Below are 17212 nucleotides of genomic sequence, written 5' to 3'. Positions count from 1 at the left end.
GCTTCGATGTCGTGCATTATTTTGGTTGTATTTATAATGCTGAGGTTTCTCCTAATAGCGAAATAGATGGAGGGTTTGATACTAATACGGTGAGATGGCATATGACGCAGAGGTGATCTGACGCAGGTTCAGGTCCATGAAGAACCAGGTCTACGAAGAATCCGGTCTCAAATGTGACCATATTTATTGTTGGGTTGGCTAACCGACTGTGTGAGGTTCTAAATGTGAATAGATTCGAGGTTTTACGTATACTGATTTTCAGGACAATTACAGTGAAAGTTTTAACCTCCAAGAATAATCAGACTGGTTGCCACTTATCGAATTTCCATAGTCTTTGAGGTTAGTAAACTGCTCCAAAAAGAGAGATTCGTCAGCTTGTTTCTTCGACTAGGATAACGGCGGTAAAGGCGGAAAAAAGAACTGACATTTGTTCCATTGTGATCAAGGTGTGGACCATTTAAACTATGTGTGTTCGAAATTGAAAGCTGCAGTGTAGTCAAGACAGTGAATTGTGGAGTTGTTTTAGACCACAGCAATTCCGCCGCTGCAAGAGTGGTGTGGAAACGACTTGATGGATTCGCCGGAGGGTGTTAGATCATATAATCTGGCTCATCTCCTGCTGTGTTACATTTAAGTAAATATGAACGTAGTCCCAGGTTATTAAGTATAGTTTGCAATGTAGTATCGAGTGCCAAGGATTTGTTATTTAATGCAGTTAATGGGATCGATCGTAACATAAACAGCTCGACTTGCGATATAAAGTGATGACTTCATGTTCAAAACAAAACAACGGTTGAAGTGCAAGTGAAGCAAAACTTCGGAGAAAAAGTCAAACAGTTCTTCCCCACCCTTCCCTCAAAAACCTCAAGCAAATGAAGAAACAATGCATAACGAAACCACCAAATGAAGATACATACAGTCAATAAACACATATGACATGAGAAACGTCACAAAAATCCAGAGCAGGTGCTTCAAGCCCATTAAGCAGTGGTGGTCAGTTTGAATCACTGAAATCAAAATAAGCCATAAACAGTGACGTAAATACAAATAGCACATACGCAAGCTTTGTTTTAGATATACTACATTGTGAAACATGAACAAAACATATAAAGGGACTGAGAAATTGTGAGTAATAAAAACTTGAACCAAACACATTTATTGAAATATATGCCTGTGACCAGTATCACTAAAGGTCACAGACAAGCGTGTGTCAGCGAACGATTTTCTTCCATTCATAATGACAGAATCCGTATGCATATCCTCCATAAATGTTACCTTTATTTCAAGGTCAAAAGTAGCAGCAACGACGAAATATAATATGATTGTATTTACTCGTTGAGGCCACGTGCCAAATATGAAATAAATCCTTCCTTGGGTTGTTCAAATATTTTGGGCATTAACAAATTGAAACAAACTCTTAAACAAATTCTGCGTATTTGACCTTATTTGCAAGGTCGGTTGCTTTTTGCACGTTATGAAGCATTCGTAGTAAGAAACATAGTCATCGATAGGTTAGGAAATATAAGTTATTTTAAACTTTAAAAAACGGAACTGTTGACAATTAGGCTGCTGTAGCTGAAAGAGAACTAACTCTTATGATTCGCTGTTATGCCATATTGGTTGAAGACGAAGAAGAAACAGAAGATGACTGCTGTTTATTATAATATACAAATTGAAAAACAAAAGAGATCATGGACAAACGATGACTAGGGACACTATTTTGATGTAATCTGCGAGTTATAAAGAACAAGGAAAACTGGAAATGTTAATTACGTTTACATCAAGTAACCAGAGAGGAATATATTCAACGATCATAATTACGCTAATAAAGTACGTCAGAATCACAATTACACTGGCAAAGCACGTTGAAATCATAATTATACTGGCAAAGTGTGTCAAAAAGCATAAGGTGCACAGATACATCGGACTGCATTGTATCCTGTCGCTGTGTGTATACAGTCATAACATTTTATGAATGTGTTTGACATTTGAAATGAACACAGGCAGAAGTAGCTTTTGTGGAATATGTACGTTTCCGACCATTCGCTGACCATTCTCATTGATCTTGCCCCTTCCGTAAAAGCCGAGACAGGAGGACCAGGCCTCATGGTCAGCTCCCACTCTAGCATTGAAGTCTCCTAGTAAGTAAAGGCTTTCACTGTTGGGGATACTGGATATTGCCTGATCCAGAGCCTCATAAAACTTGTCTTTCTCCTCGTAGGTGGAGTAGAGGGTTGGGGCGTACACACTGAAGATGTTGACCGGGCCTAAGGATGTTGACAGCCGAAGGGCAAGGATTCTCTCAGTACCTGATGATGGAGGTTCAATGAAGGCGATTAGCGTGTTCTTGACGGCAAAGCCTACACCATGCTGCCTAGGTTCATCCAAGGGCTTCCCCTGTCAAAAGAATGTGTAATTGGCTTCCCTGATGGTGCCGCTGTCAGCCAGTCGGGTCTCCTGGAGGCAGGCAATGTCGATGTTCAGTCGGGAGAGTTCTCTGTCAATGACGGCAGTCTTCCGTGCATCGTCGATCTGTTGTAGGTCACTGGTCAATCCAGGACACATGGTCCTGATGTTCCAGGTTGCAAAACAAAGAGTTGGAGTCTTTTTATTTCTTCTTTTAGTCTTTCCTGGTGCAGAGTTTTGTGGCCCACTTGTCGAGATGGTTCTCTAAGCTCCACGCACCCAGTGAAGCAGGCAGGCCATGGCGGGCAGCACCTTACTGACTGGGGGCTGCCCAGCTTGAGGCGGGCGGTAGCTGTCCAGTGAGACCTGATGATCTCTCCCACCGTCAGAAGTAACCCCTGGCGCCAAGCTCTACGCCAATCGAGCTATGACTTAGAACCGGTAAACTGCTACTTCTCGTGTTGTGCCGACGCCGTACGCCGACGCTGGAGTGTCCTCTCCAGTGGAGCTATGAAGCCTGGGCAGGGTGGTATGGAGAATCAGCTGTTGCCCATTCAGCAGATCCCCCCTCTCCACGCAGCTGGTGTGCCCAAGGGAACGACGAATGCCGATACAGCTTGGCACCAACGGCGTCGCAGGAGTTGCCGAAATGACGTTGAAGTCAATGTCATACCGCCTTAGGGACTCCATCTCCGGATTTTCTGTCGGGGTTTACTCCCTTAGCCTTTCCCATGAGTGGGTATAGCCACAAGGCAGCAGAGGTTTGGAAACGGAGTTTTCCTTCTCCTAGATGAGGTACCATCCAAGGTTTACCAGTCCCATCTACCCGAAGCAACTGGTTTTAAGGCGCCAGTGGGCCGCCTTCACCCCTTCTCCTGTTAGTAGAAAACATGGTCTGCCGGGCTTCAAATCTAAGCCACTCGCGAAGGCCAGGAGCTGGATTTTAGTTGACAGAGGCAGTAAGAGACGCAGGCCGTAATGGGCATTATGGAGGATTGGGGCGCTTGTTTCCCACTCCCACCCCGGGCAATGTCAACCTTAGAATGGTCAGCGACTGCTGCAAATGTGCTGCTCCCACAGCCTATGTGTGACCAACACTTTCTTCAAATGCAAGGAGATCCACCAGGTGTCGTGGAGACACCCACGTTCACGCCACTGGCACCAGATAGACCTCGTCATCACCAGGCGTGCAGAACTGGCCAGTGTCCTCCTTACCCGCAGCTACCACAGTGCCGATTGTGACACGGACCATTCCCTCGTGGCCAGCAAAGTGCGAATATTATCCAAGAAGCTGCACCACGCCAAGAAGAAGGGTCACCCACGTATCAACACCTGCTGTGCAAGCAACCCAGAGAAAACACAGCAGTTCATCAGCAAACTGAAGGAAGCCCTCACCAAAGTGACACCTGATGACACCATTGATTCCAAGTGGTCCCATATCCGTGACTCTGTGTACAATTCAGCCATCACAGCTTACGGGAAGAGGGAGCGAAAGAATGTCGACTGGTATGAGGCAAACTGGGAGGAGATGGAGCCCGTGACTGAGGCAAAGAGGAAAGCCCTCCTGGCATACAAGGCTGCACCTAGCCCCAGAACACTACAAGCCCTCAGGATTGCAAGGAATAACGCCCAGAAGACTGCCCGCCGCTGTGCCAACACCTACTGGCTGAACCTTTGCAACAGTATACAGACAGCTGCTGACACCGGGGATTCAAGAGGAATGTATGAGGGTATCAAAAAGGTGACAGGCCCCCCCCAGCTACAAGACTGCCCCCCCTCAAGTCCAAGACGGGCGAAGTCATCACAGACCAGGGGAAACAACTGCAGCGATGGGCTGAGCACTATCTCGAGCTATATGCAACCCAAAACAATGTCACTGGAACTGCCCTGGACGCCATTCCAGACCTGCCTGTCATGGAGGAGCTAGACACACAGCCCACCCTGGAAGAGCTCGGAAAAGCCATCGATTGCCTTGCCTGTGGGAAGGCTCCTGGAAGCGATGGCATTCCGCCTGAAGTCCTCAAGAGCGGAAAACCAGCACTGCTCCAGCCCCTACACACACTCCTCTGCCTTTGCTGGGAACAGGGATACGTCCCACAGGACATGCGTGACGCCAACATCGTCACTTTGTACAAAAACAAAGGAGACCGTAGCGACTGCAATAACTATCGGGGCATCTCCCTCCTCAGCATCGTCGGAAAGGCCTTCGCCCGTGTTGCCTTGGCACGCTTGCAGATCCTAGCCTCCCGCGTCTAACCAGAATCCCAGTGTGGATTTCGAGCCGGCAGGTCAACTGTAGACATGATCTTCTCACTACGTCAGCTGCAGGAGAAGTGTCGCGAGCAGCAGATGCCCCTCTACATTGCCTTCATAGACCTGACGAAGGCGTTTGACATGGTTAGTCGGAGTGGACTCTTCAGACTCCTGCAGAAGATCGGCTGCCCCCCCCCCCCCCCCCGTCTGCTTGCTGTCATTATGTCGTTCCACGAGAACATGCACAGCACAGTGTGCTTCAATGGAGCAACATCTGAAGCATTCCCAGTCATTAGCGGAGTCAAACAAGGCTGTGTCCTTGCACCGACGCTCTTTGCCATCTTCTTCTCCATGCTTCTCCAGTACGCATTCAAAGACTGCAGCGAGGGAGTGTACATCCATACCAGGGCTGACGGCAAGCTGTTCAACATCGCCCGTCTCCGTGCTACGACTAAAGTCACAGAGGTACTCATCCGTGAATTGCTCTTTGCCGACGATGCAGCCTTGACATCACACACGGAAGATGGACTTCAGCAGCTGGTATGCTGCCTCTCCCATGCATGTAAGGAATTTGGACTGACCATCAGTTTGAAGAAAACGAATGTCATGGCACAGGACACAGACTCCCCTCCCTCTGTCTCCATCGATGGGTACAATTGGGAAGTTGTCGAGAACTTCACATACCTCGGGTCTAACATCTCCAGCTCACTCTCCATTGATTCTGAGGTGGGCGGCAGGATTGCCAAGGCAGCAGCAGTGATGGCCAGACTTAACCAGAGGGTCTGGAACAACCCCAACCTCACAGAGAAGACCAAACTGCGTGTCTACCAAGCCTGCGTGCTCAGCTCACTTCTCTACAGCAGCGAAACATGGACCACCTATGCAAGACACGAGAGGAAACTCAACAGCTTCCACCTGAGATGTCTGCGGCGCATTCTGCACATCCAGTGGCAGGACAAAGTACCCAACACAGAGGTTCTAGAACGCGCCAACATGAACAGCATGTTCTCCATACTCAGCGAGAGGCGCCTTCGCTGGCTCGGCCATGTCAAGAGAATGGACCCAGGTCGCATTCCCAAGGACCTGTTATATGGGGAGTTAGCAGAAGGTGCACGACCAACTGGACGACCACATCTGCGCTACAAAGATGTTTGCAAGAAGGATATGAAGACAGCAAACATTAATGTCAACGACTGGGAGAGCTGTGCAAACAACCGTTTCAGCAGGCGTCTAGCTGTCAGGCAGGGAGTTCAAAACGCAGAGGAAAAGAGAAGAATAAAGCAAGCTGAAAAGAGAGCTAAAAAGAATGATAAGCAAAAGCGTACTTTGGAGCTATGCCATCGTCTCTCGTAGACGGACGGATGCCAAGAACAAGAACGTTTCCGGTCCGAGTTTCCTCCGCCCATTCCGGTACAGATTTATTTATACACAGCTGTCGTTTTCAGTTAGATTGGGATCGTGCGTTGGCGTATTAGAGATACGAAATATGCCTGAATTGTCATGAATGAGAAGATAAAGGTTCTACTTATTTATATCAGGCAGGTGCGATTCAATACAGTGTTGCGTACATTTGATAATTATTAATACCAGGCAGGTATGATTTAATACATTATTGTTTACTTTTGCTACGTATGGATATCAGGCAGGTACGATTCAAAATAGTTTTGATTGTTTGCTACTTACTGACATCAGGCATGTACAATTCAATGCATTGTAGCTTGCTTTTGCTAGATATTTTTTGCACGCGGCTCTTCATTTCCGCTAACGTGTAGTTTCTTAAAGCACTATAGGTAATAGGTAATGTGCATTGACCTCCCACCCAAACATAACAATCCAAATATCTACAGCGGAGAGGGAAAGGTCAAGAAAAACTCGAGCTAGTACATTTTGCATGCTTCGTTGATTTTTTTTTATTTACATGCCATACAGTTTCTTAGACAATCTTGAATGTACGGTTATTTAAGTGTATGCATTCCTTTATTGATGCTCTTTAAGGTAACATTCATAAAATATCATTGCAATGTGATCTTCTTTTCTTGCTAAATTAGCCATGCTAAAATTTCGGAACATGTACCCGCCAAGCATGTGAGACATATCATACAAAAAATATCCTATATGTTCATTCTTAGCAGATAACTTCAATTATTTATCAATTATGAACGTGAATGACGAGAAACACAATAACAAATATATTACAGGCAATTTTACTTGTGTCCTCTCTTAATACTTTTCATTTGTTCTTTAATCTCCTTTTACCTTAGCTACACAGACCTGGGTTCTTGACGCGCTGATTAATTCCTTTGCGCTGAAGAATTTGAGAAGGGAGATCATTTTCAGAAGAGATAACAATTCTTACTGAAGTGGCCTGCAGCGAAAAGGTCACTCTTACACAACTTTAGATGTGGAGCTATTTTGTGAAGGAAAACAAACACCAATGTATAAAGTAACTGAAAAATTACACATAAAAGTCACACAGCAACTATAGAAACTGACAGGTCTCTAAATCTTTACACACACCAGAAGCACACTCAAGAAACTATTGCAGGTGACGTTAAGTTTGTAAATCTAAACTTTTTTAATAAAGACACATCTAAACTTACTGGAAACGTATTCTTGCGTAGTCTTTCCATTTTCTTCTAATAAGCAGTCGGACGGCATCATGATATACCAATGTCTGAAAGAACATATGATTAAACTGGTAACTATTTTGTGAACGGGTCGCATTGCAAACATTTACACGACGCAACGCGGCCAATTCTCTGTATGTGAATACATCTCATGCCATTTAAGCGGCACCTTATGACTTTGATCTTCTTCATTTTCAAACCATTATCTTTTCATTCCATGATCTTGCTTTTCCTATTTTGATAAATTTCTGTCTATATCCGGTCCAAAACTATGAGGAACTGCTCCTGTCGAAATTAGGTACTCAGCTTCATACTGTAAATTTAAATCTGTCTTTCATAATTTTCTCATCGCTGACTCCACTGATATGTAGGCTTTTATACTGCATTTTGTCGTGTAAAAATATAATTTTTTCTTTTTATTGTTTCGCATTGATGGTATCATCCTTTAATATCTTCCTAATCAGAGTTCTGAATGATGTAGATACAAAAAGCATGTGTTGTACTATTTATAAACATCATTAAGTAGTAGATTGCCCTTTCAAATTCTAAATATAGTAGTAGTAGTACTTGTTGTAGTAGTAGTAGTATTTATAGTAGTAGTAGTAGTAGTTATTGTAGTAGTTGTAGTAGTAGTAGCAGCTGTAATAGTAGTAGTAATTATTAATAGTAGTTGTAGTTGTAGTAGTAGTAGTATTTATAGTAGTAGTAGTAATAGTAGTTGTAGTAGCAGTAGTTGTAGTAGTAGTTTTTATAGTAGTAGTTGTTGTAGTAGTAGCATTTATAGTAGTAGTAGTAGTACTTATTGTAGTAGTAGTAGTAGTATTTATAATAGTAGTATTAGTAGTTGATGTAGTAGTAGTAGCTGTAATAGTAGTAGTAGCATTATTAGTAGTTGTAGTTGTAGAAGTTTTAGTAGTAGCAGTTGTAGTAGTAGTATCAATAGTAGTTGTAGTAGCAGTAGTTGTAGAAGTTTTAGTAGTAGCAGTTGTAGTAGTAGTAGCGATAGTAGTTGTAGTAGCAGTAGTTGTAGTAGTAGTTGTTGTAGTAGCAGTTGTTGTAGTAATAGTAGTAGCAACAGTAGTAGAAGTTGTAGTAGTAGTATTAGTTGTAGTAGTAGTAGTTGTATTAGTAGAAGTAGCAGTAGTAGTTGTACTAGTAGTAGTAGTAGTTGTAGTAGTAGTAGTAGTAGCAGTAGTAGTAGCAGTGGTAGTAGAAGTAGTAGCTGTAATAGTATTATTATTATTATTAGTAATCGTAGTTGTAGAAGTTTTAGTAGTAGCAGTTGTATTAGTAGCAGTAGTTGTAGTAGTAGTAGTAGCAGTAGTAGTAGAAGTTGTAGTATTAGTATTAGTTGTAGTAGTAGCAGTAGTAGTTGTAGTAGTAGTATTAGTTGTAGTAGTAGTAGTTGTAGTAGTTGTTGTAGTAGTAGTAGTTGTAGTAGTAGTAGTAGCAGTAATAGTTGTAGTAGTAGTAGTTGTAGTAGTAGTAGTAGCAGCAGTAGTAGTAGCAGTAGTAGCAGAAGTTGTAGTAGTAGTAGTAGTTGTAGTATTAGTAGTAGTAGTAGTTGTAGTAGTAGTAGTAGTTGTAGTAGTAGTAGTAGTAGCAGTAATAGTTGTAGTAGTAGTAGTTGTTGTTGTAGCAGTAGTAGTATGGCTGATCTTATTGACGTAAGTGTTGACCATTCTGGCGATATCAAGTTTAACATGGCATCATTTGTATGCAAAAGAGAACATACAATTCAGTCATTCTTGACACATGATCCTCCATGATTATCTAGATTTATACCTACTTAACTTTGATATAGATCTAATGAATAGTGTTACCAGTCTAGATCCTAATATATGGAACATAAAGAATTGAAACTAGGCATTTTCATTAAAATCCACAAACAATTTATTTCCATACTATACAAAGTGCAAATACATGACGACACTTGCAGAATCACGAATTAAATCCCAAATAATCCTAAAGGTCCCATCACAAGTCCCAAAACTTCCGAATGAATTCCAATAGTCTTTAATGTCCTGATATAACACAATGATGTAATCCAAATTGTCTTTGAACTGAGTTCACAATAATTCATAAGTAGTGTGTATAAATATAAACATCATTGAACACTTTGGTAATTCCAATGAATAGTTTAAAAGAAATAATTCCTCTAGAATTATATCTGATGTCAACAACACAATTACAAATTCTGATCTTTGATTCTCACAAATTAATTTAGAGCAAGGATGATTTATTAATTTATCACATCCTAATTTATATACATTTTCACTTGACGTAGATGTGAATCATTCCAACAGAAAATTCCAGTCCAACTGTATACAAGACAGGGCTTAGAGTTTTTAGAACTCAGTTGCTTTGGAAACATTATATTTACAACTAAAAATCATGGACAAAAGTTATCTATGTAAACATTCGGTTTACATTATCGAAAGAACAACTTAGCTCATGTACAGAAGTTAAGCAAACAATTAAATATACATAAATGTATGACGTTAAAATACAAAAAGGAATGAAAAAGATACACTCACATAAAATAGATCTTGACACTGTACTAGCAAAAATCATGTGGTTCGGTAGAATTGTTGCAAATGAAATACTTTTCCACAAATGAAGTAAATTCTTTATGAGCTTTTGTAGGACGGTTAGGATGCAGATGAACATGGACTTCAGATTTTTCCTATTTCAGTCCGTGTATCGTATTCGATATCTGCACACTAAAGTATCAAAGAAACTTTAAAAACGACAATCATCAGAAAGTATCAAACAAACTGTAAAAACGAAAATCATCAGAGCACAGGCTCATTCGAGATGTTTCAACCATGTATAGGTTTTCTAAACCTCGCTCTGCTTGATAATCCATGCCCGAGAGGGGACATATAATTAGTCTCTGGTTTTGACTTGACATCTTCCTTGATGTTCCTTGGAAAGATCGTATAGTTGTGTATTTCCAACTGATGCTGCAAAGTGTTGATTTTCCTTGTCAAGATGTGTCATGGCCTAATGTACTATGCTCAGCGACGAGCAAGACTATCAATCGCTGTATTGTCCTATACGCCAAGATGAGTCTCATTTCTAGCCTGTGATGTTCTTAGGAACCCCATCGTAATTTCGATATACTACACACCCTCTCTGATTTCCAAAATCATTTATATCTGTTCCCAATGAGATGAAATAATATGGACTTTACCTTATCTCCTCGTTTAGCTATGATTTGCAATGGCGACTTGGAGTTGCTGTTGAACTTAGGATCGTTCGGGGCTCGCCCCTTATCGTCACCATCCAGGATTTGGTAATAAACACGGAGATGACCACTATCACCGTACGGGTCGATCATACAGTCAAGAACAGAAACGGTTGTCTTCTGGAAGAAATAAAAATTATACCACTAATAAATCATTTAAAGATGAATTGTACATCTTAAAATAACTTTAACGTGCTCAGATCCAAAATGGAATATATCTTAATTAAGAAGAAAACAAATCGCCTGATGTTAATACAAAGAACAAAAGGTTTTTGCATAATATGTTGCAGCCGTTCGAACTGGAAAACAAAGGAAGCTACCTTAGAAAAGCCTAAATCCAACACATAAGGTGTTGACGTGCCTGTGGTGGTCCGTGTAGTGGTGATGTGCCAACATTATTTTGTTGGATCACAATAATACAATTCTAGGATATATTCTTATTTGAAATTTCACTATAAATTCAAGTCTCTATTTACAAGAATGCTATTTTGTGATGAGCAATTTGTAATTGCAATGAATAAATAATCTGAATAAATAAACTTCCAGCCGAAATGAACTACTCTGCACAACAATAATACAATTAATTATGCAGATTTTAAAGCAGGAATGAATAGTTTCTAAAACCAAACACGATTATATAGACTTCTATTTGACCTTATGTTGCAATTAACTTTTTTCTAATAAACACTATAACATAATGGAAAATAACCTTCTAGAAAATTCCTAACGTTTACAAGATAGTTATGATTAGAATATAAAATGTGGTAAACACAATGTCCTTGACTAGGGCAAAAATAATAATCCTCATATGTAAACCATGCTCATAGATAAACTATTTAGCTATGTATTAGTTGTTTACAAAATTTAAAATAAAATCAATGATTCAGGTCATGTAGAAAATAAACTTGATTTTGGACAAGGTCAAGTCCAACATACAATGATACATTATCAACTGCATATAATGAAATAAAAAGTAACTAACAAACAATGCAGATTAAATATACGTAAAAATACATACACACACGGATCAAGCAAGATTATATAGTCCTCTACTTGACCTCCGGTCATAATTAAAATTTTCTAATGAAAACTATTCTAGAAGGTTCCTAATGTTTACAAGATAGTTATGATTAGAATATAAAATGTGGTAAACACAATGTCCTTGACTAGGGCAAAAATAATAATCCTTATAGTTAAACCATACTCATATAGAAACTATTTTGCTATGTATTAGTTGTTTACAAAATTTAAAATAAAATCAATGATTCGGGTCATGTAGAAAATAAACTTGATTTTGGACAGGTTCAAGTCCAACATACAATGATACATTATCAACTGCATATAATGAAATAAAAAAGTAACTAACAAACAATGCAGATTAAATAAACATAAAAATACATACATACACGGATCGATATAATTTCTAACATACAATGTTACATTATCAACAGCATCATAATTAAATTTTAACAAATTAAGAAAACCTAGCTTAAAAACAATGCAAATTAAATATGCATAACACAAGAATAATATGACCCTAACCTGGAGGTTCAGTTTAAGTAGAGAGTGAAATGAAAATTCGGAATCCTTGTGACCATCACTGGTATACAATTTACGCACTCTGAAAATAATAATAGATCTGATGTGTATCTATCTATCACTACTCAGCGAAGCTAACTATGGATTTGATACGGTTTTACGTTTCTGTAAACGCATCACCACACCAACACAAAACGTTTCGAACATAATTTTCAGATAATGACTTTTACTTTATAATAATTACATAAATAAAAACTGAGGAATATGTTATTAAAAAGTAATAAGGGTATTTGGTTAGTTTGATATCGACACCTTCTATCAAGTTTGTATTAACACTGATTAACAAATTCTTTTTAACAAACATAAATGCATCCATAATTCTTTCCTTCTAGAAGCATCTACCGTATGTTGCTAATGAATGTAGATAAATGATAAAATTTCCGGGGGTTTTTTTTGGAAAATAGTGTGGAGTAGGATATATACAACGAATTAATGAAGGAGAAATAACAAACATGTATACAAAGACGAAAATTAACACTCTTAGTATTGCTATAAATTAAAGTAACTGCTATCAATCAAACTAAGTAATTTAATGTAAAATTAAAGAGCATGGGATAACACTCTGGATCAAAGTAACACTACAATATCGACAAAAGGAATTAAAAATGCAAACAAACTCACGTGTAGTTTGGCATAGAGGTAACTAACATGGCGGCGATGTCATCGTTTCCATTTTCCAATGCTATGGCGTATGGCAATTTACCAGTCGTGTCAAATGCATGGGGCAGCGCATCATTTTCCAATAGTTTACTGGTAACACCCCTGAAGTTTCTCATAACAGCAAAATGTAAGGGTGTTTGAAGTTCTGAGTTTCTAGCGGACGGGTTGGCACCTCTGTGAAGGAGAGTGTTAACTAAAACTTGAACCTGCAACATAAGAGAATGAGGTATATTTCTCAGTAACCAAAGATATAGATCTGTTCTCAACATAAAAGATTGCACGAATGTAAGTTACCGTTTATTTCCTCTACTAGGTTTACGAATTAATTGATAGACATGACAGTATATACTATTTTACATATCTGTTTGCTACTCACATTTGTTTTCTGAAGTTTCTTGTACCTTCTCTTTTTTATCGCATGAAAATACCGATTTATGTTAGTTTTGTCTTCTTCTCTTCACTTGCACCTGTCTAAATAACATGTTGATTTAAAAAAAAACAACAGAAATTGAAATTACAGTATTCAAGTGATTAAACATTCCAAACATCAGTATGAACCGCAGTAGAGAAAATAACGCAACACTAAACCTAACAAAATAAATAACCCTAACGTGATAGAAACATGACACAAGCCCTAACGTACGCCAAGGATGCACTTTAAAAGACCACATAATTGTACGGTTCATATTAAAACCCTGGGACACTGATTGCAATCCCAGAGCGTGAGGAAAAGATCTGCAATAGGAATGGAAAGTGATTACGTTCTGATATAACTGATCCACAGACAGACTCTTTAAATAATAAGGGACCAATCCGGTGGCCTAGTGGTTACAGCGTCCGCCTCAAAAGCCGGAGGCCGTGGGTTCGATCCCCGGCCGAGTCATACCAAAGACTTACAAAAATGGTACTAACACCTGCCTCGCTTGGCGCTCAGCGTTAAGAGGCTGGTGTTAGGACTGGTCGGCCTGATGTCAGGATAATGTGACTGGGTGGGACATCATTCTACATGTCTGCGGCATGATGCCCCAGTGCTAGACATCACTATAAACTGCCACACTGCAGACATCATAGTGATATGACTGAAAAATTGTTAAAGTTACGTTAAAAATCCTAATAACACACACACACACACATACTAAGGTGTATATTTTGCAAGAAAAGTATGACTATAGCTTAATATGGTAAAATACTTTATCATACATCTAAACAATTATAAGTGAAATATATATTTAATTTAATGATAATACAATAAATAAATGACGAAGACTCAAATACTTGGTTTACTGATCAAAACCAGTGAGAAAAAATAAACAGATCTTTTTAATGCGTATTCTAATTAGAAAATAATTGAGACGTGCGTGCAAGCAAAGCTCGTACAGAGTCAGGACTAAAAGACTTAGATACGTATTAATAGGATTCAGATATGTACAGATTTTACAGCGTACACAACAATATATATATATATATATATATATATATATATATATATATATATATATATATATATATATATATATATATATATATATATATATATAATTCTTGAAGAAGGATAAGTTGTACAATTTCACATTATCAGCATAATTACTATGTACTACAGGTTGTTGTGTTATTTCTTAAACTAACGTTTGGACGTGCACGAAGTGTACATACTGCGCAGCAAATATTGGAAATGTTCTATGTATCAAGAGATATTTGCTGGACGTCGAGGATGAGAGAAAATATATAATGCAAACATTGCAAAACATATCATTCAGTTTATGTAGCCCGAGTCGATTTATAAATAGTACAGACCAATCCTTTAAAGAGGCCGTGGTTGCATTCGTATGCCTTACAAGTGGCTGGTTAGGATTCCAAAACTTGTCAACGAGTTAAAATATGCTAAGCAATTGCAGTTTATAGAACATGATGAAATACAGCTGTACATTACGTGAATTTTAAAACAAGGAGCGTGATCATGACCACTTGATCGGACTATGGAGAAGTTTTGCATATAACAAGTGTAATTTAAATTTAAAATATCCAAATTTAATGCCACTATTAATTCGCAATGTGTCCAACTAGGATTCAACCTGTCAGTCAAGGAGCTGATAAAGCAATACAATATCAAAGATATAAAAGAAAAATCACAACAACGTGAAATAGATTTAATTTAATAAGGACTGCCCGCTTAATTCGGTAGAAAAAATAGAAAATGAAAATTTCCCGAAAAAGCTACTAGCTTTGTAGATTGCTTTCAGTTAATTGGCCAATCACAAGAGCAGTAGATAATAATTTAAACGAAGACATGTTAGTCGAGACAATGAGACATTTTGGTGACATGCTGTCGCATACCAATGTTGTAGCACTGAAACGAATACATGGACGAAATTGTTGTCTACACATAGATGATTCAGTATTTTAAATATTTTAAATAGTTAACGAAACAACGCTAATCTTAAGAGAAAAGTTTTACTTAATGATTTATATATATATATATATATATATATATATATATATATATATATATATATATATATATATATATATATATATATACTGACAATTACCAGTATATACATGACGTGATGTCATAATTTACTTTCGAATAGGATGTGATCCGACAATTACCAGTATTACCAAGATATGATGTCACACTTTACCTTCGGATAGGATGTGATCTGGATGACAATTACCAGTATATACTTGATGTGATGTCACGCTTTACCTTCGAATAGGATGTGATTCGGACGACAATTACCAGTAAATACACGATGTGATGTCACACTTTAATCTTCGAATAGGATGTGATCGGACGACAATTACCAGTATATACACGATGTGATGTCACACTTTACATTCGAATACGATGTGATCGAACGACAATTATCAGTATATACACGATGTGATGTCACACTTTAACCTTCAAATAGGATGTGATCCGGACAACTATTGCCAGTTTTACCATGATGTGATGTCACACTTTACCTTCAAATAGGATGTAATCCGGACTACAATTATCAGTACAGTGTATATACTTGATGTGATGTCACATTTCACCTTCGAATAGGATGTGATCTGGACAACAATTACCAGTGATAAGGTCAGAAATCAGTGACGCAATTAGTATGATGTAGGAATCATGTAAGAAAACATACAATGAAGGAGAATTTGACAGCACACAACCAAAATCTTATGATAATAATCTTAATCGTACCTAACCTTTATGAATCTTTATGGATCGGGGTCGGGCTAATAAATGGTCATAAAAAGATTGACATACAAGTTATGAACAAGTTTAGATGGATAGACGAATGAAATCTATTTAAACTACTGAAAATAGTTTTACTGGATGTATATTATAAATAGTTTTGGAGATTCCATTACGACTGCGCAACCATTTCAAAGAATATTAGTTAGCTCAAAATATATTAATTCCAAACAAATTCTATTTATTATGGTTTCGATAAAGTGATTCATGATTCATAAAGTACAAAGCTAGCAATAACGCAGATGTCACATAGATTTGAAAATAAGAAGAAATATTTGACACAACAGTAATTTAAAATTCTACCTGACATTGGAGTTAAAACGAAAAATGGTACACGAAGTTATCTGTGCTTACCAACAACGGAAGCAAAACTTATTCATTAAACTAAATGAGAGTAAGGGACGAAACGCTTCAAACGATTTCGAAAAATACTTCCTCAACTTAAAGAATTGGGGAAACAGATGGAGAATGTGAGACTCAAAAAACAGTTAAAATATATACAGTAGAAAAGTAATACGGAAAACATTAAACGGATCTATCGTTTGCAAAGAGACAATTAGTAGGTTACAAATTGGTGCTAGTCGATTTGAAAACCACAAATAAAAAAGAACCAAACCAATGTATAGTACATTCAAAGTGTTAGAGTAATGTTATCCAAAATGTTTGATGTAGAGATCCTATTAAACCGCATTAAAGCACAAAGTACTCTAACAACTTGACAAATCAGCAGGGAACCAGTCTCGGACTGAGAATACCGTACTTGCTGAATCGAAGTCAGACCATTGGATGAAATATCTGAATGCAAAACTTTTCTTTATTTTCTTTTAATTTTTCCCAGACTTTATTAGCTTTTTCAACTCCTTTATTGATAAAGTTAATGCACTTAAACGATTTCGACTGCTTTCGAGCAGGCCAACAGTATCCTGTGCCTACCCTTTGCAAGACTGTTGATTAAGGTAAAGCTTGCCCGTACTCCGTTTTAGATACTTTTCTATCAAGAAAATGTCGCGAAGTACCCATCCAGTACACAAAACAATTTTATTTTTTTAAATATTAACATTGAACTCTACGGACAATAAATTAGTGGTGGTCAGATCCTTAAAGGGAAAGTAACTGTACTATATTTTCAACTCTGATTAAACGTATAACTGCTGTAACGCTGGTTCG

At 38.3% G+C, this 17212-nt stretch overlaps 1 protein-coding gene across 2 annotated transcripts in view; it reads right to left on the bottom strand.

Moving 5' to 3' along the window:
* The window catches only part of LOC149799055 (transient receptor potential cation channel subfamily V member 5-like), a 78472-nt gene that overhangs the window by 20853 nt on the left and 40407 nt on the right, over positions 1 to 17212 (bottom strand). For both annotated transcript variants that reach the window (XM_089958032.1, XM_089958033.1), the window contains 4 exons: positions 12757 to 13001; positions 12079 to 12157; positions 10483 to 10656; positions 7260 to 7333 (listed from right to left, as the gene is read on the bottom strand). In XM_089958032.1, coding sequence (XP_089814158.1) covers positions 7260 to 7333; positions 10483 to 10656; positions 12079 to 12157; positions 12757 to 13001 — 572 coding nt within the window. The remainder of the gene's footprint in view (positions 1 to 7259; positions 7334 to 10482; positions 10657 to 12078; positions 12158 to 12756; positions 13002 to 17212) is intronic.

This window comes from Sinohyriopsis cumingii, chromosome 5 (assembly GCF_028554795.1).
Source record: "Sinohyriopsis cumingii isolate HCF-2022 chromosome 5, ASM2855479v2, whole genome shotgun sequence".
NCBI lineage: Eukaryota > Metazoa > Mollusca > Bivalvia > Unionida > Unionidae > Sinohyriopsis > Sinohyriopsis cumingii.
Note: the sequence above shows the minus strand (reverse complement) of the source record. Positions and strands in the feature narration are given on the sequence as shown.